Source organism: Dermacentor albipictus, chromosome 5 (genome assembly GCF_038994185.2).
Source record: "Dermacentor albipictus isolate Rhodes 1998 colony chromosome 5, USDA_Dalb.pri_finalv2, whole genome shotgun sequence".
In the NCBI taxonomy this organism is placed as follows: Eukaryota; Metazoa; Arthropoda; class Arachnida; order Ixodida; family Ixodidae; genus Dermacentor; species Dermacentor albipictus.
In genome coordinates, this window is record NC_091825.1 from 49,685,001 (window position 1) to 49,708,652 (window position 23,652).

At 47.3% G+C, this 23,652-nt stretch overlaps 1 protein-coding gene and 1 pseudogene across 1 annotated transcript in view; both read left to right on the forward strand.

The window, feature by feature from the left end:
- LOC135899225 (glutamate receptor ionotropic, kainate 2-like) overlaps positions 1-23,652 on the forward strand; it is a 99,070-nt gene that overhangs the window by 40,164 nt on the left and 35,254 nt on the right. The window contains exons 3-7 of the mRNA XM_065428491.2: positions 4,880-5,128; positions 19,112-19,278; positions 21,370-21,423; positions 21,687-21,851; positions 23,396-23,551. Of these exons, the coding sequence (XP_065284563.1) occupies positions 4,880-5,128; positions 19,112-19,278; positions 21,370-21,423; positions 21,687-21,851; positions 23,396-23,551 (791 nt within the window). The remainder of the gene's footprint in view (positions 1-4,879; positions 5,129-19,111; positions 19,279-21,369; positions 21,424-21,686; positions 21,852-23,395; positions 23,552-23,652) is intronic.
- Positions 14,783-14,962, forward strand: LOC135899251 (U2 spliceosomal RNA; annotated as a pseudogene).

Genomic DNA, 23,652 nt, shown 5'->3' on the forward strand with positions numbered 1-23,652 from the left:
TTTCTCCGCAAAGTTCGGGGAGAAATCTCTGGGAACTGGTGCCATCAGGAGTATTCGTTGCAAGTAGGTACTCCTCGTGAACTCCCCGGCTAGAAGTTGTAAATTGCATGCGCCATAAGGCAATTAGTTGGACAATTCATTAGTGAAGTTTGTTTATTAGTCAATTATGCAATTCATTTTTTTGTGCAAGTAATCTCCACCTCTTCGAGTAGACCACTCATGGACTAGAACTGTGATATCTGTCAAAGGCTATTTTTTTTTCATATTTGAAAGTGTTCGCTGGGCAGGCGTGAATCGTTCACATTGTGAATCAGGATTCCCCATAGTGTGGAATTCTATTTACATAACGTGTTTGCATTGTTTTCTTTCCTTTCCAATCCTATTTTACTTCACTCAGTGAGGTTGTTTTTATATATATTTTGCAGAAACCATCGACGATGATAGTCCATGTAAGCGAATAGCCGAACGCTTCTGGAAAGCTATCGGCTTTATTAAAGGAATGACGTGCTCGAGGGCCTACACTTGTAGCAGTGAGGTCATTTAGGCAGCGTTGGTTTAATAATAGAGCCGTTCCCCGGCTTACCTGCACTGTTGCCGTAGCCCTCTCCTGTAGCCGCCACAGGGGAATATGGAGGCAGGAGAAGAGGCGGACACCCGAAAACTCCACCACAGCGATTAAGCTTTCAGATGTCCCAGTGCTCTAGCACGGCAGCATGTACACCGGCAGGCACGGCTATTGACTTATTTGATGATCGTCTTTGATGATCATGTGTGGCGCTGTAGAGACTGTAGAACATGTGCTCGTGGTGTGCCCTGAGTATGCGCGAGAAAGACTAACATTGGCAGATACATTGAGACATTTCCACAGTGGACCACTGTCGGAGGACCTCTTGCTAGGCGCGTGGCCACAGAGTTGGCAGACGACAGAGACAATGCGTGCACTTTCACGTTTCCTAGGTGACACGGGCCTGGACTCACGCCTGTGATACCAGTTGTGTAATGTGTCATTCACCTCGTTCCTCCCATTATCATCCATCATTGTGACCCCTTTTCTTCCCCTCTTCCCCCTCCCTTACGTAGAGTAGCAGGCCAGATGCTCCATTATCCGGCCGACCTCTCTAGATTTTCCAATCATTAAAATACTTCCTTCCGTCTTCGATGATTTCTGCATTAGCCCTTCTCAAGGAACAGAGCTGTCGTGACTCACAGCTCTGTTACGCTTTATAGGCGATGTCAAGAAGCCATGTCTACATCCTTCACCTTCTCATCCGTGGTCTATTTCCCCAACCTATTTTTTTATTCTTTCATTTTCAAAATACTACAGGCAGCAGTGCTGTCCAGGCAGGAGAGGCTTTCTCTTTTTTTTTACATCAAGTGCAATGACAAAGAATTCACCCCCCCCCCCCCCCCAAAGGCATTTACATTTGTACAATCAACAGACTCGAGCAGACAATTCCACTCTTCAATTGTGAGCGGAAAAAAAAGACTTCTGAAACATCTTCGTCCTCGTAATGTACGCAAGGATAACATTCGTGTGAATAATTCTAGATAACCTGTGTTGTGTACGGGAAAGTTTCACGCGGCAGACCAATTATGTTTTTTCAGATCATATAAAGCATTTTTAGTGTGGCAGTCTTTCGCCGGTCCCGGAGGGGCTCCAGATTCAGTCGCTGCAGCATACGGGTAACAGATGAAGAATATTGATAGATACAATAAATCTGCCAGCGAGCCGCTGAATTGGTTTTTCTTGCGCAATATCTTTAACGTAGTGTGGGTCCCACACTGCGGAACCGTACTCAAGAACTAGTCGAACCATAGTGCCCTATGCCTCGAGTTTAACACTCGACGGCGAGTCTTTCAATTTCCCGCGCAGAAAGCAAAGTTTTCTAAACGCTGTTGTGCAAACGTTCTTCAAATGCTTATCCCATTTGAAGTTGCTTGCGATAGTTAGCCCTGGATATCTGAAAGACGTTACTGACTGAATATTTTTGTTAGTAGTGTAATACGTATGCGACATTGGCTTTTTCTTTTGCGGTTATTGTCATAGCAACTGTTTTATCAAAATTGATTTGCATGCCGTTTCGTTCGCACCAGACCTCAAGTTTACGGGAGCTCTTGTTCAGTAGTGTTTGACAAGAAGAGTTATGAACAACACTGTACATCACGTAGTCATCAGCGAATAATTTTACTGTAACAGAGTGATCGATGTTAGAAGCAATACCGTTTATATGAATTGAAAATAACAAAGGACCTAGCGCGGAACATTGTGGTACTCCTGACAAAACTGGTAGGTCAGCAGACCTCACACCTGCACACTCTACAAACTTTGTGCGATTTTTCAGATAAGCCTACAACCACACTATCAATCTCTCAGGAAGCCCGGCATCCCTTGATCTGTCAACGAGTAAAGTGTGGGGCACATGATCAAAAGCTTGTGACATGTCAACAAAATTTGCATCTATTTGTTCATTATTATGTAAAGCTGAAGCAAAATCATGCATAACCGAAATTAATTGCGTAGTTGTCGAGACAGTCTTCCGGAAAGCATGCTGGTACTCAACGAAGAATCCTTTCGATTCGAGGTGCAGAGATATATGGTGCGCTATTACACCTTAAAGGAATTTACAGCATGTGTTTGTTAGAGAAAGTGGTCTGTGGTTACAAGCTGTTAATCTGTTTCTTGATTTAAATACGGGAACCACTTTTGCTGTTAGCCAATCTGTGGGTAAGGAGCTTTAATTGAGTGAAGCGTTAAACAGAACATAAAGGTAATGTGATACAACTTCTGAGTATCGCACAAGGAAGGCTTTCGGTATGCTGTCAGCGCCGCTTGACTTCTTTGTTTTAACCTAAAAAAAATAGAAAAAATATTCCTTCGCAAGTAAGAGCTAGGTCAGGCATTAGGTTTGCAACAGGTGATAGATCAGAGTTTTGCCTTCGCAAATATTGAAGATTTGGCCTTGTAAACGCTCGAACGAAAAGTAGTGTTGAATTCATTTACAATTGAAGTAAGGTTTGTACACATGTTACAATGGATCTTCAGCTGATTCACATATGGTTTGGAACCTGACAAGTAGCGCCAGAATTTCTTAGGAGATTCCTTAAAGAAAACTGTAAGAGTCTGCCAATAAAATTTACTGCGCGCAAGGTTCAATTTAGTAACCAGCTGTTCTTTAAGGGCGCGCGGTTCATGCTGACGTAGTTTTAACCTTCTTTTTTTGTTTAATACGACGTTTAATAATTTAATACATTAATTATTAATAATAATAAGACATTTAATAACTCGTTTAATCCATGGGTTCCCATAATTTGTAGTCTTTCTACGCAAAAGAACATACCTCTCAATGCATGATAACACCAATTTCTTGAGCTTGTTCCAAAGATGAAAGATATCACCACCATGCTCAAAATAAGAAGGCGAGGGATGCATTGCGTCTAGGACAAATTAATCATCTGCAGCATTAAAGTCCCGAAAAGTTGCTACCGAGAGAGGAGTTTTTGTGCTATTGATCTTTAGAGTAACTTGAACGATCTTGCGGTCTGAGATACCATCGACAGTACTGACTGAGTGATATTCAGAAAAATTTTGTACAAACACAAGGTCAAGAATCGATTGCGTAGTTACAATGGTGCGAGTCGGAATAGTGACTATTTGTTTGAAGTTATGGGGAAATGAAGAATCAAGATCTAGGCGTGCATTGTCAACGTCATCGGGCCCTGAGATAGCGAGTGCGTTCCAGTCTATGCCAAACAAGTTGAAATCGTCAGTGAGCGCCAGCTTGTGATTTGGTTTGAGCATGCGCTCTAGGTAAGCGGCCAGCGCTTCCAGGTGTGACATACTGCTTTTTGGTCGTCAGTAAACCACGCCGAGCAAAGCAGAAATATTTTCGTAGTTCAGTTTACACCAGATACTTTCATGGTCTCGAATGCCTTCAAGCGCGACGCATTGAACTTTACTTTTGTTATTACTGCCACGGGGCCCCGTCCTCCTCTTTGGCGGTCACGCATTATTACTTTGTGGGAAGGTAGAATAGTTTCGTCATCGTTAATATTAGGTCTAAGCAATATTTCGGTTACGGCAAGTATATGACGGTTGTAAAGGATATTTGCAATATTTTTTGCAATAGCCCGCAATTTTTAATGAACTTTGACAATATGTTTACTTTGTCGTTTCAAATATCACATCTCGAATGTATAAGTTTTTGAGAGCTACCCTTCCATAGGAGGATCTTTAACCTAGTATATTTATGTTGGCGTTTGGCGATGAACGAGCCCCACACCTCGGTTGCACGAGGTCACGTGCCCTTTGTATCAGCGTCGTTGTACCGGTGGTGCAGGTCCGACCACCAACGACGAAAACGGACGAAAGAGCCGGTGACTGCTATTCGCTATTTCATTTTCGGGGCGATGCCCCGAAAATGAAATCGAACCGACGCCTCCTTAACACGGGCACGAAAAGAAAAGCATAAAGCGGAGACCAGCAAGCGCTTCACTCACGCTTCCGGCGTGCATAAGATGGACACCGTTTTTTGCCGCACTGATTCTGCTCGACGCGTGTCTATGCGTCACTATTTTTAGTAGCAAGCTTGAACGTCTTGGAAAATTGTAGAGGTGAGTACTGAGAGAAAAGGCAATATTTTAGCCAGGAACAACGAGTTTTTGTACAGCTATACGCGACTCGCGTGAAACTTTCCAGCGTGCCTAACTCGAGCCTTCGAATCTCCGTAACGTCTCTATGGTGTGAGGGCACGAAATCGGAAACGTAAGCCCCCCACCCACAATAGCAGTCACACTTAATCACTTGGCCCGTCTTTCTTCTTGATTTGAAGTCTCGATCCCCCCCCTCCCCCCTCTCCTTTTCCTTCCGCGCGACGTGCAGTGTGCGGTCTCCTGGAAGGCGGCGCCGTCGCCCTGGTGGGCCCCGTGGGCGGCGGCCACGCTTCCTCGCTGGCGGCGTCGGTGTGCGCCGCGCTGCGGGTGCCCCAGCTGGAGACCGAGGAAGAGGCGGCCGAGGGGACCTTCACCCTCGACATGGCCCCGTCGCCGCGCGTGATGGCGGACGCCTGCGCCGACCTGCTGGAACGCATGGGCTGGCTCTTCGTCGCCTACCTCTACGAGGACGCCCAAGGTGGGAGGGCTTCCGGCTGCGCCACATTTGTTTTGCCAACGTCTCACACCGTTCCGGGATATCAATTTGTACAGTCTACGCAGCGTTCATAAGCAGTACACTGTTTAGAGACAATCAGCATCGTATACTTATTTCTGGTGTAATCGCATTCGATCAGAAAAAAAGCCCCTACTAACTATCCTAAATTACAGTACTTCTGAGTATAGTGAATACTGAAATATACTGAGACAGCAAACGGTTTAAATACCTTTATAAACTCTATATATTCTTTATGCCTAATATACACAGGCAGTTTATTGAATGTCTAGAACATATTGCGTTTAGGTTGTCTGAAGACCTATAGGCTTGCCCCTTTCCCTACAGCGTTTTTCCCATAAGGTGAACTTGGCTTTGACTGCACCCCGCCTTAGTAATCTCAACTATAGGGGTGCTCAACCGTAAATCCGTAAACGGTATTTTTTATTTATTATCTAGTTTTACACGTACACTAAAAGAATAGAGAAAGAAGTGTTCAAACGAACGGTCACATTTAGAGCAAAAACCTGTTCTAGGATTGGCTCAGTGTGCTAAACTGGCTTTCAAGTAGAACGGTGGGTAATTCTTAAGCCGGCCCTTGATGTTATTTTTTTTCTGTAAACATGTACCAATTCCGCGACATGCTTGCGGAATCAGAAATCAAAATATATTTCTGTTTCTTTCAGAAACAAACTCTCGCTCTCTCAATCACTCGAATAATGGTGTATTGGGCGCACATTAATCTCGGCACGATTCACGGCGTTGCATGCTTTGTAGTTTGTTTAACAACTCTTTAGGAACGGGAAGGTAGGCTAGATTTGAGCTACCTATCCTAATACGGAGTTAAGTAATTGAGTGGTTACGCCTCAGTTTACCCACACTCAAACACATACCAGAGGCACAGAAACATACTGATACTACAAAAAAAGAAAGCGATGGGAGCTAATCCGACGAAGGGTCCCATATGCACTCACATTTATCAATAGAAGTTCCTGTCTACTGTACAATAAAACACTGTTATACGCGCATACACGAATAGGCGAAAATTGTTCTCGTAGTCCTAAATGTAGATAGAGCGTGTAAAACTCTACAAATCATATCACATTAGATAGGTTGGTGTTCGCATGGAAATACTCTACGGATATCGGAGAAAACTTTAATTTAGCTGAGCGTGACCCTCTAAACCGAGCAATAAATAGCAAGCATTGCTTCACCCGCATAAAGAAAAAAATGAAGAAAGAGAAAAATAGTGAATGCTAGCGTTATAAATTAGCCCTCCTAGTTCACAAAATCGTTTGAAGAGTATGACTAGAAGTCACATCAAAAAATACGAAATCTCTTCTTCCACGGCTGAAGTTATTCCAAAGGTTATCGCTGAATTAAGAAAACTTGCTTCGCTTGTCGTTCACCAGCGCCGTCAGTTTACGGGCGCCATCAAGAGGAGCGCGGAGAACGTTATTAGCTCATATGATGGTCATCGGGATTTACGACGAGGTGCTGCAGGTTACCTGGATCAGTGCGCCTGCGACCTTGTGTGTGCCTGACTCATGTAGACACGGTACGCCTCCGTTCAAGCCGAAGTCGCCAGCGCCGGTCCGGTCGCAAGCCCCGCTGCATGTCGCGCTTTTGGAGTGCCCGTCTCTGAAGGCGACGTGGCGGAGACGTTTTAATTTCGCTGTTTCACTGAAACCTTAACCACCGCTTGGTGGATGAACTTTAAGAGTTCACTACTTGTTGCTTGACTAGCTGGGTCATATATATATATATATATATATATATATATATATATATATATATATATATATATATATATATATATATATATATATATATATATATATATATATATATATATATATATATATATATATATATATATATATATGTATGTATAGGGTGTCCCAGTTAACTTAGACCAAGATTTTAAAAATACCCAACAGCTCAAGAGAATTCGTGCCGACTGCATAGTAGCCGTAGTCGTATGTACTTACGGCCAGTATTTTTTTCATCACAAAGTATTACTTAAATATTACTTTTATTTAGTGAACTTTTTATTTATTGTTTTAATCGCAAATATATCAAATACAAAGTTGTAGGGCACCTCAAATAACCTCCAAATCAATCATTTGTTTAGTGCTCAGCTTTGCCTCGTTGGCTTTTCCAAGAAAAAACAAAAGCGTGCGAAACATCCAAAATACGAAATAGATACGCGCTCGCACACCGCTACTCAAGCGCTCCCAAGCAAACAGCCACGGGTACACGGCTTCACTAGCGGCGGCAGCTCGATACAGGGCTTCACGCTATGTGATTGTCGCGGCATCAAGAGGACACGCCGCTGACGCATTGATAAGCGTTGCGGAGCCTTGTACTATGCAGCCGTATATCTTTCAATGGTTGCTTGTAGGCGCTTGAGTAGCGGCGGGCGAGTGCGCATCTATTTCGTATGTCGCGGGCTTTTCTTTTTCTTGGAAAAAACAACCAGGACCACTTCAGCACGAAATAAATGCTTGATTCGGAGGTTGTTTAAGGTGCTGTATACAACATTGTAAATATTATGTTTCGGATTCAAGCAATGATTAAAAATCATTGATTAAACGAAATTAACTAATTAATACTTCGTGATGAAGAAAATACTGGCTCTAAGTACATATTGTTACGCCCACAAAAGGCGTTACTTTGAAGCCGGGTAGAGTTAGAAGCGATGGCCTTGATCAGCTGAGCGCCTGTCGAGATTCAGCCAGCCAGCCACACGTCGTCTTCCTCGTTCACCACTCTTCGGTGCCCCCGCATACTGTTTGTTGAGGCGTGAACCCACTATGCACCTAAGAGCGTCACATTCGTGAACCCACTATGCACCTAAGAGCGTAACATTTCCCTCCACGCAGACGAAGCCCGCCGGGCAAGTCAAACAGGCTGTCGAGAAATAAAGGGCTTTAAACGAGCGACATGCGAAAGCTCAGTCTTTGCTGACCGTCGGCCATTTGATGTGAGACGTGCTATGCGGTAGGTTAATTCGCTGATGCGCTCCGTAATAACATAGGGTCCAACATAGTGGGCCAGCAGTTTTTCACATAATCCACGTTTCCTGGTTGGTTTCCAGAGCAACACTAAATCACCAGGGTCATATATCACGTGTCGGCGTCGGCGGTCGTAGCGTGCCTTCGAGCGGTCTTGTGAAACAAGAGTGCGTAAAGAAGCAAGTCGTCGGGCTTCTTCAGCAAGGCAGACTGTCTCTGATATACAAAGATTATCGTGGCTGGAAAACGGGAAGATAGTGTCTAGTGTATAACGAGGCGGACGAGGGTAAAGAAGAAAGAAGGGACTGTAGCCCGTAACTTCATGCTTTGAGGTGTTAAATGCGTACGTAATGAAATGGAGCACGCTGTCCCAGTTCTTATGATCTGATTCGACATACATGGACAGCATGTTAGTAAGAGTTATGTTCGTGCGTTCCGTAAGGCCATTTGTTTGGGGATGATACGGGGTGGAATGTCGAAACCTTGAAGCACATAGACGAAGCATCTCTTCGACCACGTCTGCAGTGAACTGCCGCCCACGATCGCTGATGATGACCCTGGGAGGTCCATGTCGGAGAATGACAAAACGCAGCAGAAAAATACACACTTCGGTTGCAGTAGCCGATGGTATTGCAGCTGTCTCACAGTAGCGTGTCAAGTGATCGTCACACACGATAATCCAGCGATTCCCATCGGATGAACGCGGGAAAGTACCGAGAAGGTCGATGCCAACTTGCTCAAAGGGAGTGCTGGGGGTGGCACTGGATGGAGTTGACCAGGAGGAGCACTCGTCGGATGCTTATAGCCTTGGCACTCGCTGCAGCTGGACACATACTGGGCGGTCGTCTGGCGCATTTTAGGCCAGTAGAACCTTTCTTGAAGGCGGTAGAGAGTTCGCGCAGAACCCAAATGTCCAGATGTTGGATCGTCATGCATAGCGCGCAAGACGGAGACACGGAGACTCTCCGGGATCACCAGAAGATATCGTGGGCCTGTAGTAGAATAGTTCTTTTTGTAAAGAACCCCATCACGAACACAGAAACGAGTGGATGGTGCTGATTGCCTTGCAGTAATGAGCAGTGGTTCTAAAGTTCTGTCTTTTTGTTGCTCGACCTTGAAGGTACTTATATCAGGAAATTCCGGCTCCAGTGATGCGATATAGCAGTCGAAGTCCGCGTCGCAGTCCGTCGTTGGAAGCGGCATACGCGAGAGGCAGTCAGCGTCGGCGTGTCGGCGGCCGCTTTTATAAGAAACGGTAAAGTTATATTCCTGTAAACGGAGTGTCCAACGCGCAAGCCGGCCTGACGGACCACGGAGATTAACCAGTCAGCAGAGAGAATGATGGTCTGTCACCACAGTGAAGGGGCGCCCGTACAGGTACGACCGGAAGCGCTGTACTGCGAAAATAACTGCAAGACATTCTTGCTCTGTAACGGTGTAGTTGCGCTCGGACTTACTTAAAGAACGACTCGCATAGGCGACGACGTGTTCTTTGGTGTCGACGCGTTGAATAAGGACAGCGCCGATGCCAATACCGCTAGCGTCCGTATGAACGTCTGTGGGAGCCGCATGGTCGAAGTGTCGGAGAATGGGGTGAGACGTCAGACGAGACTTCAGCTCACGAAAACTAGCTTCACATTCAGGAGTCCATTCAAAGGGAACGCCCTTCTGGAGGAGGCATGTCAGTGGATACGCGATGTTGGCAAATCCACGAATAAACCGGCGGAAGTACGAGCAAAGCCCTAGGAAACTGCGTAGCTCTTTTACATGGCGAGGTTGCTTGAAGGCTTCCACCATAGCAGTCTTCGCTGGATCAGGTCGTATACCATCCTTATCCACTAGGTGTCCCAGAACGAGTGTTTGGCGCTCTCCAAAATGGCACTTCTTCGAGTTGAGGACCAAACCCGCTTTGTCCAAGCAGTCTAGCACAAGATCGAGACGTGCGTTGTGCTCACTGAACATGCGCCCGAAAATCACTGCATCATCTAGATAGCACATGCATACTTCCCACTTCAAACCACGCAGGATGTTGTCCATGAAGCGCTCGAAAGTTGCAGGCGCATTACAGAGCCCGAACGGCATCACATTAAATTCAAAAAGTCCATCTGGTGTTACAAATGCCGTTTTCTCCTTGTCTGCCTCGTTCATCGGAATCTGCCAGTACCCCGACCTCAAGTCAACAGACGAAAAGTAAGACGCTGATGAGAGGCAGTCGATAGCATCATCAATACGCGGAAGAGGATATACGTCCTTTTTAGTGATGGTGTTGAGGCGGCGGTAGTCAACACATAATCGCCATGAACCATCTTTCTTTCTAACCAGGATCACTGGCGCTGCCCACGGACTACAGGATTCTTGGATTACATTCTTATTTAGCATTTCGTGGACTTGGTCATTGATCACCTTGCGTTCCGATGGTGAGACTCTGTATGGTTTCTGTCGCAGCGGTTGGGCAGATCCCGTATCTATGCGATGGTGTATACGAGAAGGAGAAAACAATGGTGGTCCCTCTTGCTGGAAGAAGTCAAACAGTCGGGCATGTTTTAGCAGAATATTCGCCACTTCGTGACACTGCTTAGTGCTGAGCGACTTGTTTACCATAGTCAGAAATGAGGAGTGCGTCGCAGGGCAGACATTAGCGAAATGGCGCTCATCCGCAGAATCAAGGGCCTCTGTAAGAATGGCGAGCGATAGCACGTGATCTTCATGGTAGGCGGCAAGTTTCAGACCCTGTGGTAGTATTGCAGGTTCACTGGAACAGTTTACGGCCCATAAGTTGGTGCGTCCCTGAATAACTGACAGCGTGCAATACGGTATCAGTACATTCCTCTTGATGCAACTCAGGTGAACGGGCTCCACGGTAGCGTCAAACGTTCCGTCGGTGGTGGGGAAACAGGCGACTGAAACACACGTTGCGGATAACGGAGGTACAACGGTATCCCGGGATACACTAAGCACACTTTCACGATACGGTGGGCCTTCCATAAACGCAGCAGAAAAGCTCGTACCTACACTGATTTCACCCGTTTTGCAGTCGACGGCGGCACCACACAGTTTCAAAAAATCAAGGCCCAGGATTACGTCATGCGTAGAATGAGGTAGAACAGCGAACTCCGCGTTAAATATTTGACCACCCAAGGTTACGTCTACATTACACACACCCACAGGATACAACAACTCCCCACTCACTCCGCGAAACGTATCGGCACGGTCCCAGCGAAACATCACCTTTCGTCCTAGGAGGCTTTTAAACGCCAGACTCATCACTGAAACGGTTGCTCCCGTGTCCACTAAGGCCATGGATGAAACCCCGTCAATTAATACAAACACCTTATTCTTAAACATACAAATGGTTGGAGGTATCTCTGTCGACAGCGAAGATTGTCCAGCGACCTCACCTCCAACGGCCGCGCTGGCTAGTTTTCCGGAGGTGGCGACGGGTATCGACGCCGCGGAGAGGGCGATCGGCTTACACGAGGAGCAGGTGGTGGTGTCAAGCTGCGATCGGATGCTGGAGAACGGTTCCGCAGCGGCTCCGGGTGCTGGTAAGGCAAGCTTCCTAAGTGTGTGTGCGAGGGCGAGTATGTTTCGCCCAGAGGAGCGCGGTACCGCCTAGACATCGTCGATCGGTCGAACCTCGGTGGTTGGCGGCGATTGCAGTACCTGGTGTAGGGGTTGAAGGACGGACTTCGGGATGAAAACCCAAACTTGGGAGGGTTTATTTTACATTATGTACAGAGAGGTGAGCGTCAAGTAACATTCGTACAGTCATTACGGGCCGGCAGCAACTCGGACGCTGCGGCCCGCGGCAAGAAGTTCGAGTGAGGTGAATCAGGGAATCAGGGAATATCCCAGAATGCTCAGGTCTCTCTGGAAGGCTTCTTATAAACTCTTCGAGCACTGGAAGTCACGTCATGTTCGACCAACAGGAGAGTCCGCTCCGATGACGCCACTTTCCGCCAATGGCAGGCGCCCGTGCGATGGCGTCATACCCGGCGAAGAGAGTCAGCGCCTGGTCCTCCACTCTTGATCACTTGTTCCCGGTACTGCGCTCTTGCCTCGCAGAATTGCAATCCACTTCTAAGGTGGAGAAGGAGGGGGGGCGCTCATGCTCCATTGTACAAGGGCCCACCTGCTCCCGGTGACTCGGCTCCGCAGCGGTGGCAAATGCCTTCTTCAAAGGCGAAGGGGGACGATTGAGCTCCATTGTCCCAGGGCCCCTTCTAATCCCGGCGGCACACGACCTGGGGGCCGCAAACTTGTTTGCACGTGTCTCCTCTGGAATGCGCTTTCCTGCTTCTGCATTCCTCAATTAGCTGTGCTGCAATCCGATGTGGTCTGGGGAACTCGAAGTAATCGCAGGAAACAGCTCCATATCTAACACTGGCAATGTGACCTAAGTCGCCACAGCTATAACACACAGGTAAACGACGATCGATGAACTGCCCTTCGAAGCGCTCAGCCGTGGGGGGTCGTGTAGCAGAGCGAAGCGGCTGAGCCTGCTGCACAGGAGGAACGGTCGGTCTGCGTGCAAACCTGCTGGGGCGAGGGTGTTCTGCAGGTCGGTGTTCGGTCGTAAATGTGTCCTCACGTAGCCATGGAGCACGTCTGCGGTTGACGTCTGTGACGCATACCGCCGGTTGCCAGGAAGCGCAGGGTGCGGCAGGCGCCATGTGTTGCGGGTAATAAGCGTCAGGTTGTCGTATGACGTCGCGCGCAAGTTCCTGGTGCCGCAGCAGTTCCTCACACACGATCTCCCGTATAGTAGACGAAAGATCGGCAGACGGGCTCTCATCGACGCTGGCAATGGTTGTCACATTCGCCAGGCGTCCAAACTTTGGCACAATGCGACGTGTTTTCAACGTCTCAAACGTACGGCAATGACGCACGACATCTGAGACGGAATCAACGTGTTCCCGATTTATGAGGAAATTGTATACATCTTCTGCAATTCCTTTGAGGAGATGTCCGACTCGGTCTTCCTCGGACATATGCGGATTTACGATTTTACACAGCTTGAGGATTTCCTCTATGTATATAGTGCATGTTTCTCCAGGAGCTTGAGCTCTTTGAGCAAGTGTTCTCTCGGCGCGTTTCTGTTTGGCGTGGGTGTCGCCAAAACACTTCTTAATGTCCTCGACAAAGTGCTCCCACGTTGTTAGGGAGTCTTCGTGGTTTTCATACCACATCAGCGCTGTCTCACTCAGAAAGAGCGCGACATATTCAAGCTGAGTGACAGAATCCCAACGGTTGTAGCGGCTCCCCCTTGCGTAGTGCATCAGCCACTCGTCGACGTCTTCGCCCACTTTTCCCGCGAACGAGCGTGGTTCCATGTAGTGCCGCAAAGGTCCAACTGGCGCTGACCTTCGAGAAGGTGAAACTAGGGCTGGCATTTGTCCACTTCCGTCCTGAGCCATAGGGAAGGTCGTTGGCAAGCGACCGGCAAGACGACGGCTCCGGCGAAGTTCTGGATGTTGCGACTCCGTGGTACGTCCTGTCGTACCCCGCACCTCCACCACTCTGTTACGCCCACAAAAGGCGTTACTTTGAAGCCGGGTAGAGTTAGAAGCGATGGCCTTGATCAGCTGAGCACCTGTCGAGATTCAGCCAGCCAGCCACACGTCGTCTTCCTCGTTCACCACTCTTCGGTGCCCCCGCATACTGTTAGTTGAGGCGTGAACCCACTATGCACCTAAGAGCGTCACATTCGTGAACCCATTATGCACCTAAGAGCGTAACAATATGATTGCCGCTACTATGTAGTCGGTACGATTTCTCTAGAGCTCTCGGGTTTAACTGGGACTGGGACACCCTGTATATATTTACGGGAAAAGACGCTACACCCCGTGAGAAAATCACAGAAGGAAAAAGAGGGTATTCATTTTTATTTTTGTCTTTTAGTTCTTTATTTTACTTTTTCACAAAGGGTCCCGCATTGCGTGCCAAAAACAGACAAGAAAATGAAGTGCCATTTCATTCTGTCAAGGCGGATGACAAGTGAAGATGTGTATATGTGGGCCCCTTAATGGCCGACTGTCCATTGCCGTGCGGCAAACGCCTTATGCACACAAATGGAAGGCCAGGCGCGACTAGTCGCTCCTCCACATTGTTGAGCCTCGGAAGATGACGAGGCAGCGTGGGGTGTACATAGCCACGTATTATTGCGAAACGCGGCACGACACCTTTCACTATACGAATCACGGCACGTAGAACAGGCACGCATCTCACCGCACTCCGAGGGCACACACTGCTTCACCGTAGCCAAGGCGATCGTGCGTTGGTCGACGTCCCGCAGTGCGGTAATGACTGTGAGGTCACTCGAAAAGTCCAAGCGGTCACACGCAACACAGGCCACACCAAACTGATTCCCCACAAACTGCCTCCTTTGGTTATATTTATACACACACTTGGTTATACTTATATGGATATTTATATGTACAGTTGGTTCTATTTATACGTACATTCGCGTGGATTATGAAACCATCGTCCCGAGGAGCCGGAGGAAACTAGACACGCGTGACATTTCAACGGGAACGCCACCATGGGAGAGCGGAAAGAAAAGAAACTAGATACGGAAGCGCTTGGAACGCCGACAAAGAGAGGACGCGTTGCGAACCTAGATATGGCCGGCGTGGGTTAAAGTGTAGTATGTGTTATTATCAGCTTAATGTCGGATACGGTTTTTGTTTGGAATCAATGTATTAAATTTATTTTTGCAAGTTGGTGGAGTGCTTGAAGCCTGCTTTACCTATTCCGCGTGTCGGCCCAGTATAGCACTATCTTCGAGATCGGCCCACGTTTTTGCCTACGGATATCGATCCGCTGAAAACTAGCCACGTACAGCGTCGATGTAATAGCAATGAAACTTGAATTGCCAAAGTGGATGCTTATCCCCTTCAGACACTGCGTGCAAACTTGTGCATTGCAAGATGAGTCAACACTGACGAAAATGGGATAAATAAAATGTGTCGCGTACATCTTGAAACACTTCTGATTGAACATGTGCTGCAAGCTTCCGTAACATCTGTAAAGTGTTGGAAGATGAATGCTCTTGGCACCGGTATGTCGTCATGTAGCGAGTTCACTTCCTTCATTGTTGTTTAGAATGTTTTATATCATATTTTCCAAGTGGCTGAATAGTCGCTTCCCCAGGTAGGCTAGACGTGAAAGAGCTGATGTTATGATATCTGACCTTCCTGTATAGAGCGATTTGGTATGGAGTCAACATCTTGTAAAGTTGACAAAGCACGCTGAATAACTGCAAATTTTTAATTCATTATTTAACTCTACGGTTTTCGTGAGTCTCAATACGCAATAAATGTTTCGAAACTAAATTTCCAATTAATATTCATGCCTTAAGGGGTTATTAAAAGTACACGCGAATTATTTATGTTCATTGCTGCACGCGGGCATGTATCGCTGATACAAATACCTCGTCTCTTTCCCATATAGTACGCCTCCAGTAACTCACATACCAATGCATTTTTACTATGCACTTTCCTGTCCGGTCATTTGCGCTCATGGTTTCGCGTCTTTTCCATCGTTGAAGATAACAGCTACTAATAAAAACATAGTTGCGTTCGAACGAAGACCAATTTAAAAAAAAACATGTTGGTGGAATGGTTAGGGGTAGTAGGTCATGCAAGGAGTTGCGTGGCAGGGCAACTAATTAACGCACTGATTGCTTCCTGTCTCAGGAAGCGTTCTTTTTCTTTTACTTTGGTTCCGTAAAACACGCTGAGTGCTAATGCGTTAGGCAGCATTGCGATATGCTTTATTTTTTTTTTCGAAATACCTTCAGTTTGCATTGCGTTTCGTGTAGATACGTTATCGTTCGTAACGCAACTATCCGCAAAGAAAAAAAAAACGTGTTCTCTGTGACACTGTTGCGCTGAAACAAGAAATGTTAAGGCAAATGACTGGAGCCCACTTTTTAACAAGTGTTGTTCCTTCGCTGTGATCGAGTCGCCGACAATGCGGAAGTTGTTTGTAATTTTGTAGCCCAGTCTGATGTCTTCCCGTGATTTTGCTGATGTAGAAGCCGTCATCCCTGACCTTGTTTTCGAACGCCTTTTCCGGTAGTTAACTGCGAGAAAACTCCGGAAACCTTTTTCAGTGAGTGTGAAGCAGATACCGCGAGTACGTATAACAAGGGCCCTATAACATAAAACTATTACAATATGTTTTTATTCCAATCACCTGACGTCCAACTCGCGTAGCCGCCGACGCAAGCATAGGACGGTTACCAGCAAGGTTGTCTAAACAGACCAATCAAACCCTGTCCTCGTATAGATGAGGCCAATTTTGTTTGCTTTAAATACGATTAACCTTGCCTACACTGAGCAGCTTGTCTTACCTAATTGGCTGATGAGAGGCGAGCAGCACGCTGAAGTGGAGAACAATTCGATAGGGCCGAGCCACTGCACTGAAAATCGATAACCGGGTGAAGAGGGCGGTGCCGGCGTCTGCGATTGGTCCGCTTTCCCTTAATTAGCTTGCGGTGGCTGGTCGAAAATCGCAGCGGCACGCAGCGGAAGGTTAAGAATGCCGCTAAAGAGTATCCTCAGCAAAGAAAAGTTGGCTGAGCGAAATCGTAAACGTGCTGAAAGTGCTCGAAGACGTTACACGGCTACGCAAAAAGGTTTATTGTATGCAAATAAATCCATGCTCTCCGGCGGGTTCGAGTAGCCAGTGCCTGAGCGATCGGCGGCAGCTATCTTTTATTCCTTTAGGAACGGGGCTATTCAGAGAAAAATTCAGTTTTGTTCGGCATATTAATGCATCTTTAACGTGTGCACGTCACTTAGACGAGGTGAGTTTTCGCGGTTTTCTGACGTCACGTGACCGTCAGGTGAAGTGCGTGCAGCCCGAAAATTTTTGAACAATAGCCGGGGGCTCATTGCTAAAAGGCGTCGAATCAGAAATAACAATTTTTCTTTTGTTCAGTCCAATCATGCATAATCAGTGTGTACACGTCATATCAGATGGGTAGCTATCGCAGTTTGCGTGATGTCGCGTGACTGACAGGCGAAGTGAGGGTGGCCCAAAAGGTTTTTGACCAATCGCTGAGGGCTGATTGCAGAATTTGAATAGAAAAAGGTCATGCTAATGAAATAACTCATTATGTTTCCACTTTCCTTCATTCAACTTTCTAACTATTCCTTCCTGTGCAATAGAAATGCAAAGAGCTGACGGAAATAAAGATGCAAGTCTGAGTCCGGTAACCCTACTTGAAAAAGAAACCAGAGGTGAACACAGAACATAAAGAAAAGGAACGGGATGGGATAAAGCTTGGTGCACCATGTTTATTACTTCTTTTTATTTCTTTCATTTAGGCGCGCACCAGCTGGGCCAGCTCTCTGCTTTACTAGTAGTACAACATTCACTAATTGTATATCCCCATAGGCTAGCGGAAACCTGAACCAATCGATATTTATTCACGCTAAAACAGAGCACACGAAACACTGATTACCGGAAGTGAAAGGGAAAAGCGATAAGGTTTATTGACTAGACATCAGATACGACGAATTAGGCCGGGATCTTTCTCATTTTATCTTCATCAAATGTCCTCACCATTGACGCACAGGTAACCGTTAACACATGGCTACCATGGGCACTGTCATATTGACCCCATGTCTGCTGGTGCAATGGCGGTCTTTCCACGTGTCGCAGCCAACGCGAGCCAAGCTGTTTAAAAGAAAGGGGTACCCGAAACGACGATGGGACCGAGGGTGTTTTGTTAGCAGTCCTGTAATCGATAACCTGTAATTTAACATGTAACGCTAAACCAATTTGCAGTAACAACGTGATATTATTATTTGGTCCACGGCCGTTCAAGCGACGTCGCGTTGACACGCGTGCGCGCCAACGCTACGTCGGACTTAAAGTGGCCTTTAGCGCGATGACGACGGCGGCTCAGCTCGATTTTGCAGTAAATAGTGTCGCCGAATATTCCGATTATACTGCTTCGAAAACCTGCAGACTCGCATTAAAGAAAAAAAACTCGAGCAAATCAAGTCGGCCTACATCTTCAACAAGCTGCCTTCACGTAGCGAGCGAGCGGGCGGCGCAGCAGCTGAGCACCCCCCTCCTCACCCCGCTGACGTCATACGCGAGAGGGCGCCACTCAAAGGTCTCGGAGCTAACAGAGATGCTGAACCGCACAGGCAAGCTGGAGTTAAGGAGGTCGGATAAAGGATCAGCTCTTCACCGCGTTAGTGGATTTTCGTACTGGTAACCGAGGTGGCATCCGCAACACTGGTACAGAACCGTGACTGCGAGGCATCGGAAGGTAGCTAATAATTCGAGGGTCTTTACCCCAAAAAGTTACGCTGTGACCATGAGAAAGACGTAGGGGAGGAGGGCTTTCAGTTAACTGTGACAAGATTAGGTCTTTTAACGTGCACCTATATCCAATTGCCCGAGCGTTTGCGCACCTCGCCACCTCAAGAATGCAGCCCGCGCTGCCAGGAATAATGATTACGACTTTAACTGCAAAACGAATATGGCATTCTGTGGCAGTAAGTCGTCACCAAACATGTTGACCACAGGTGACCATGGAAGCAACCACGAAATAAACTGCACCTACGTTTTCCTCGGAGCAGGCTACTTGGGACGATATAGAGAGGAAAATAAAAGTCAAATTGAAGGCTTGGTAGCGTATTTTATGTCTTATTCTAGCCCAAGCGTTGTAGTAAGCAAAACGTTTACGCATTTTGGTCGCCAGCTTCAACGAACGAGACTGCGGGACTATTAATCTCACGTACCCCTTCGCCTGCGTGGTTTTCGCTTCATTTCTACGTAAAGTTGTCCGCCAATTATAGCACATGAAGCCTCGCTAGGCACATTTCGACAGTCGCACGCCATCTCTTCCACTCGTGCATTTATGTACTGCGAGCTCTTCGAAGCATGGCGCACCGCCTAATCCTGCGACTGACGCATGCGCCTGCAGGCCTGGAGCGACTCCAGGAGCTGGAGAGAAAGGATGACATGTCCGAGCGCAAACTGCTCGCCTTCGACCTGTCCGATGACGACCTATGGTCGGAGTTGGTGGAGTCGGGATATCGCAACATCATCATAGACGTGGATGAAAACCGCATCGAGGACGTCCTGATGCAGGTGGGTGGACTGGCGAACAGCGTTTGGTGACAGCAATAACTGTTGGCCATTTTGTTGAATTAAGAGCTAAGAATATTCTGAGTCAGCTGAGAAGCACTTGGAAGATGCTAGATAATAAGCGATCGGGGTGTTTCTTTAGCTGCGAGCAAGCACCGTACATCAACTTTCGGGAAGTTCTTTTTTTTAAAATCTAAACTAAGCTCGGTATACTTTATTGTGAAAGAAATAAAGATCTGCGTACCTGACAGAAAGAAAAAGAATAGAACGTACTGTATCGCTATACGCTATCCTGCAGTGATAAAAGAAGTACGCATAACAACAGATTTTCTAAATGGTATAAAATATCTTCTGGCTGCCAGGACTTGCACGGAGCAAGCTAGCGTCGGCTGCGAAGGTGGACTAAGCTTTTATAACTCCTAAGCGGGGAATTATGTTTTACTAATCGGCCATCGCAAATGACATCTCGTTATGGCACGCGGCCGTATTCGCTATGCGTCGCCGAATGGTGCTCGTGCATCGGCACTCCCCTTGTTCTAGAGTACTGAAATTGGCGCATGCTGGTTCTTTGTTGGCTAGACGAAGCAGTCGCGGTGTTCGCTTTGCTGTGTTTTCTAGGTTTTCCTTCTCCTTTTTCGTGTGATGAATAGTACCAGGAGAAACCATGCGAACATGAAGAAATCCAGAGAGACTGGTGAGAACGTCGAGGCTGCGACATTCGTGAGATCACGGGGCAGATTGGCTAGAAAACTATAATTAAAGCTTGCTGTAGTCTTTTCTTCCACTAAACAGTAAGCTGACTAATGTTTCAGTTGTGAGCCCTGCCCTTTTCACGGGTCCGTGAGGTGCCATGTATAGAAATAGCTGCCCGGTAGACCAAGAAGGCTGCACGATTGTTTAAAGGTCTAGTGCAAGGAAATTTTTTGACCGCCTAAGAGGCTGAACGTCAAATAGTGCCGATATGAACAGTGCCCGTGCAAAAGGAAATGGGGGCAAGATAGACGGCGATTATTGTTGTGTGGCAAATATACATTCCAAAGGGTGTAAACGTTTCTTAGAGTGTACACTCTAAGAAAAGTTTACACCCTTTGGAGTGCCCCTTCTGCCCCACAACGATAATCGTCATCTGCCTTGATGCGTTTCCTTTCTTGAAAATGCCGCGCCCGCTACTTTCCTGTCGGGAATGCTATGTCATGCTGATAACGCACACGCCGTTCGTTACTGGAAAATACCGGGCTCGCAGCGTTAAGATGAGTGTGTCTCGAGATGAGCACCGAATTTTGCGGCGATAAATCGCAGCATGTTAGACTTAAAACGTGTGCTTTACGGCGCCAATATTGGCGCAAGAACTTTCCGCTCTGGTTTCCCATACACGGTACCCAGAATTACAGACAAGACGCAGACACAGACTTGCAAGGAGTTGCGGGTCCTCTTTACGAGGTTGCATGAATTAATTCTGACAACCAAGCTGATAACTCTTCCAAAAGAAGGCGAAGCTGAAGTGGCGAACTTGTCCGAAGATTTAATGCCAGCCAAACGCAACAGGTCATCCAAAGAAAACGTGAATCACCCTTCCTTGAATTGCAAATTCACGGGCAACATTGCACATTCACGCAGCTTTCGCGGGGTAGCAGGATTCATTGAAAGCATGGCGGAAAAATGTTCACTGATTATAGTGCCATACTTTCAGCTAAGTAGCATTGGCAGTGATAGCTAGCGAGCTGATTTCCTGGCTTCCGAAGTAAGCAGGTCGGCATAAATAAATGTTTCAGACTCGTCCATTTGTATATTTCTGATGTATTATTTCTACGACTAAAACGACGAACCTCAAACGACACGAACCTCAGCCTCGTCCTTTCGTTCTCGCTCAAGAAAAGGAAAAAAAGGCAATAGCAGCGAGGAACGAACTCATACTTTTGTAGGTCACTCGTCGACTGCAGCAAGCCCACATCCAGTTGCGTAATATGTACAACTGGCTACCTTCCTTACAACTGCTGTGCCTTTCTTTCGCTTTGCGTCACAATTCAGCTTGTCTGGCTGAATAGCGTGCCGGTACTCATCTCGTTCTGAGTCGTCATCTTGCCTCATTCGCAGGCGCTGGAGGCCGGCCTGGTGACGGAGCTACACAGTTACCTGCTCGTGTCACTGGTGAGAGGACCAGCGTCCAGTTGTCAAAAGCTTATTACCCATACTAATCTAGCTCTCCCAATCTTGATGAAACTAGTACTCCTTTGATTTCCTTCTGCACACCCAGCCCCCTAAAAAAAAAGATAATTGCAAATCAGTAGTCTAAACATTTCAGTAGTCTCAAAATTTCTGTGGACTGACAACATCGAATTTTGAGGGCGGTCATAATGGGCGCGGTGGTCAAGCGTGCTTGATGCTTGCGTGGCCCTGCGCGCACGCCGCAGGACGCCCACGTGCCGGGCAGCCGGCCCGCCCTTCGGCAGGCGATGGCCGAAGCCCGGGTGTACAGCTTCCGCATGCTGGAGCTGGACGACGACGACTTCACTCTGCTGGGCCGCCGGCTGGTGCGCCAACACCCCGAGCTCACCGCTGGCGGGCGGGAGAAGCAGGTGAGGGGCCGGCAGCCGGGGCGGAAGTGGTGACTATAAGGTTCCTAAGCGTTCGCCATCAAAGACATCATCCGCGCTTACCTTTACCGATGTTAACCCATCTCTTGTTCGAATACACAGGCTTACTCCAAGTTGTATGCCTCCCTTGAGCAGAGGGAGTCGCATTTGGGCTGGAAAATACTATAAATACTGCCTCCTTGCCTTATCGGAGTGAGAGACAGAAAGAGAGAGAGAGAAATTATTAATACCCCTGACACGCGGGCGAAACTAAAGTCCTTTGCAGTAAACCTCTTTTGTTACTCTCAAGGACCCTTCGCAGAAAGGAGTTGCGCCGATGACACACGGCACCGCACTAACTTCCTTAGTTGGTTCCCCAGATGAACGCCGCAAAAAAAAAAAAGCGCTAGTTGTCAAAGCAGCAGGAGAGAAAACATTTTTAAAAAGCTGCATACTTGAATTACATTTATCTACTGTAGAACCCAAAAACATTTTTTTTCTTATTGATGGCCTTATGATACGTATATTAGTTTATTTTATTCGCGTTTTTGCGCTCTTAGCAGGAATTTAAATTGGTCGAGCAACTATGTACAGTCGGTGTTTTGCTATGCTACGGTGTACTAGAATAGCTGTGCATGCTGTTTATTCTGGCGCTGGCCTCGTTTCTGTCGTCCCTTTTCACGACTTTCTGTCCCTTCCTCCATGCAAGCAGGCGTAACGCGTTTTATTGGATGCGTTATGCGCACAATTGCGATCGCGTGACAGAACTGCGTATATGCATCATGGCTCATCGAAACACTAGCGATGAAGCAAGAGTTGAGATCGCTCTGAGGCTTGTCGCTCCCAGGTCTCTTGAAGAGGAGGAAACGCAGCCAGGGCGAAAGTGGAAAACCTCAAACGTCCACTCATCATGAGCATGCTTCACGTTGACTGCTTCGGCGCCAGTGTCCCCTCGAGCCGCCTACCGCGGAAGGTGGGCCTACGTGCCGAGCGAATGATGGTTTCACGATGCTAACACACCAAATAACGACGACGCAGGAAATGACAATGCCGGAATTCAACATGGCGGCACTAGCGACGTGATGCGAGCGTTTGAGAGAATAGCTAGAGTAAATCTTCACTGTTCGACAAATCGCATTACCGCTAAAAATTAAAACATTTTCGCAAGGCAAAGAAATACTTATGGGGCACTGTAGTTGTGTGGCAGGTTTTTCTATTGACGAGTTGTGCACGCTGTGTGCGAGAGTAACTCCTTTTCCGCTCGAAAAGTAGATGCGCGATCTCCTTTCCCGCAAAGGAACTCTCCCTTAAGGGATATGCTCCTTTATCGTGTGTCACTACGCTTAAACGCCTTTCCGGTAGATGTCCCCTTACCTAAAGGACTTTAGAGTGCCCGTACGTCAGGGGTTTAAATTTATTATTTTAAAACCTCATTGCCCGAGCCATCGTCGCTTATATAATGTGCTCATCTGTGTCGTACAACATTTGCAGAAAGTATGAACAATAACGTCCTTACTTTTCAACATTCTTGGGTCGAGTGACTGCAGACGCAGCTGGCGCTGGTGCACGACGCCGTGCACGTGTTTGCGGCGGCGCTGCACAACCTGTCGACAACCGGGGGCAGCCTGGAGCCGAACACGGTGGAGTGTGACACCGCCACCTTTCTGAAGGACGGCCAACAGCTGCTGGATGCCCTAAAGAGCGTCAGTGTCCTTTCCCCAGCATACTGCTTTTTTCTTCTCGCTTTGACTGGAGCCGACTACACCAGCATTGAGGAGAAAAAAAAAGTGTAGCAGCCAGTGTC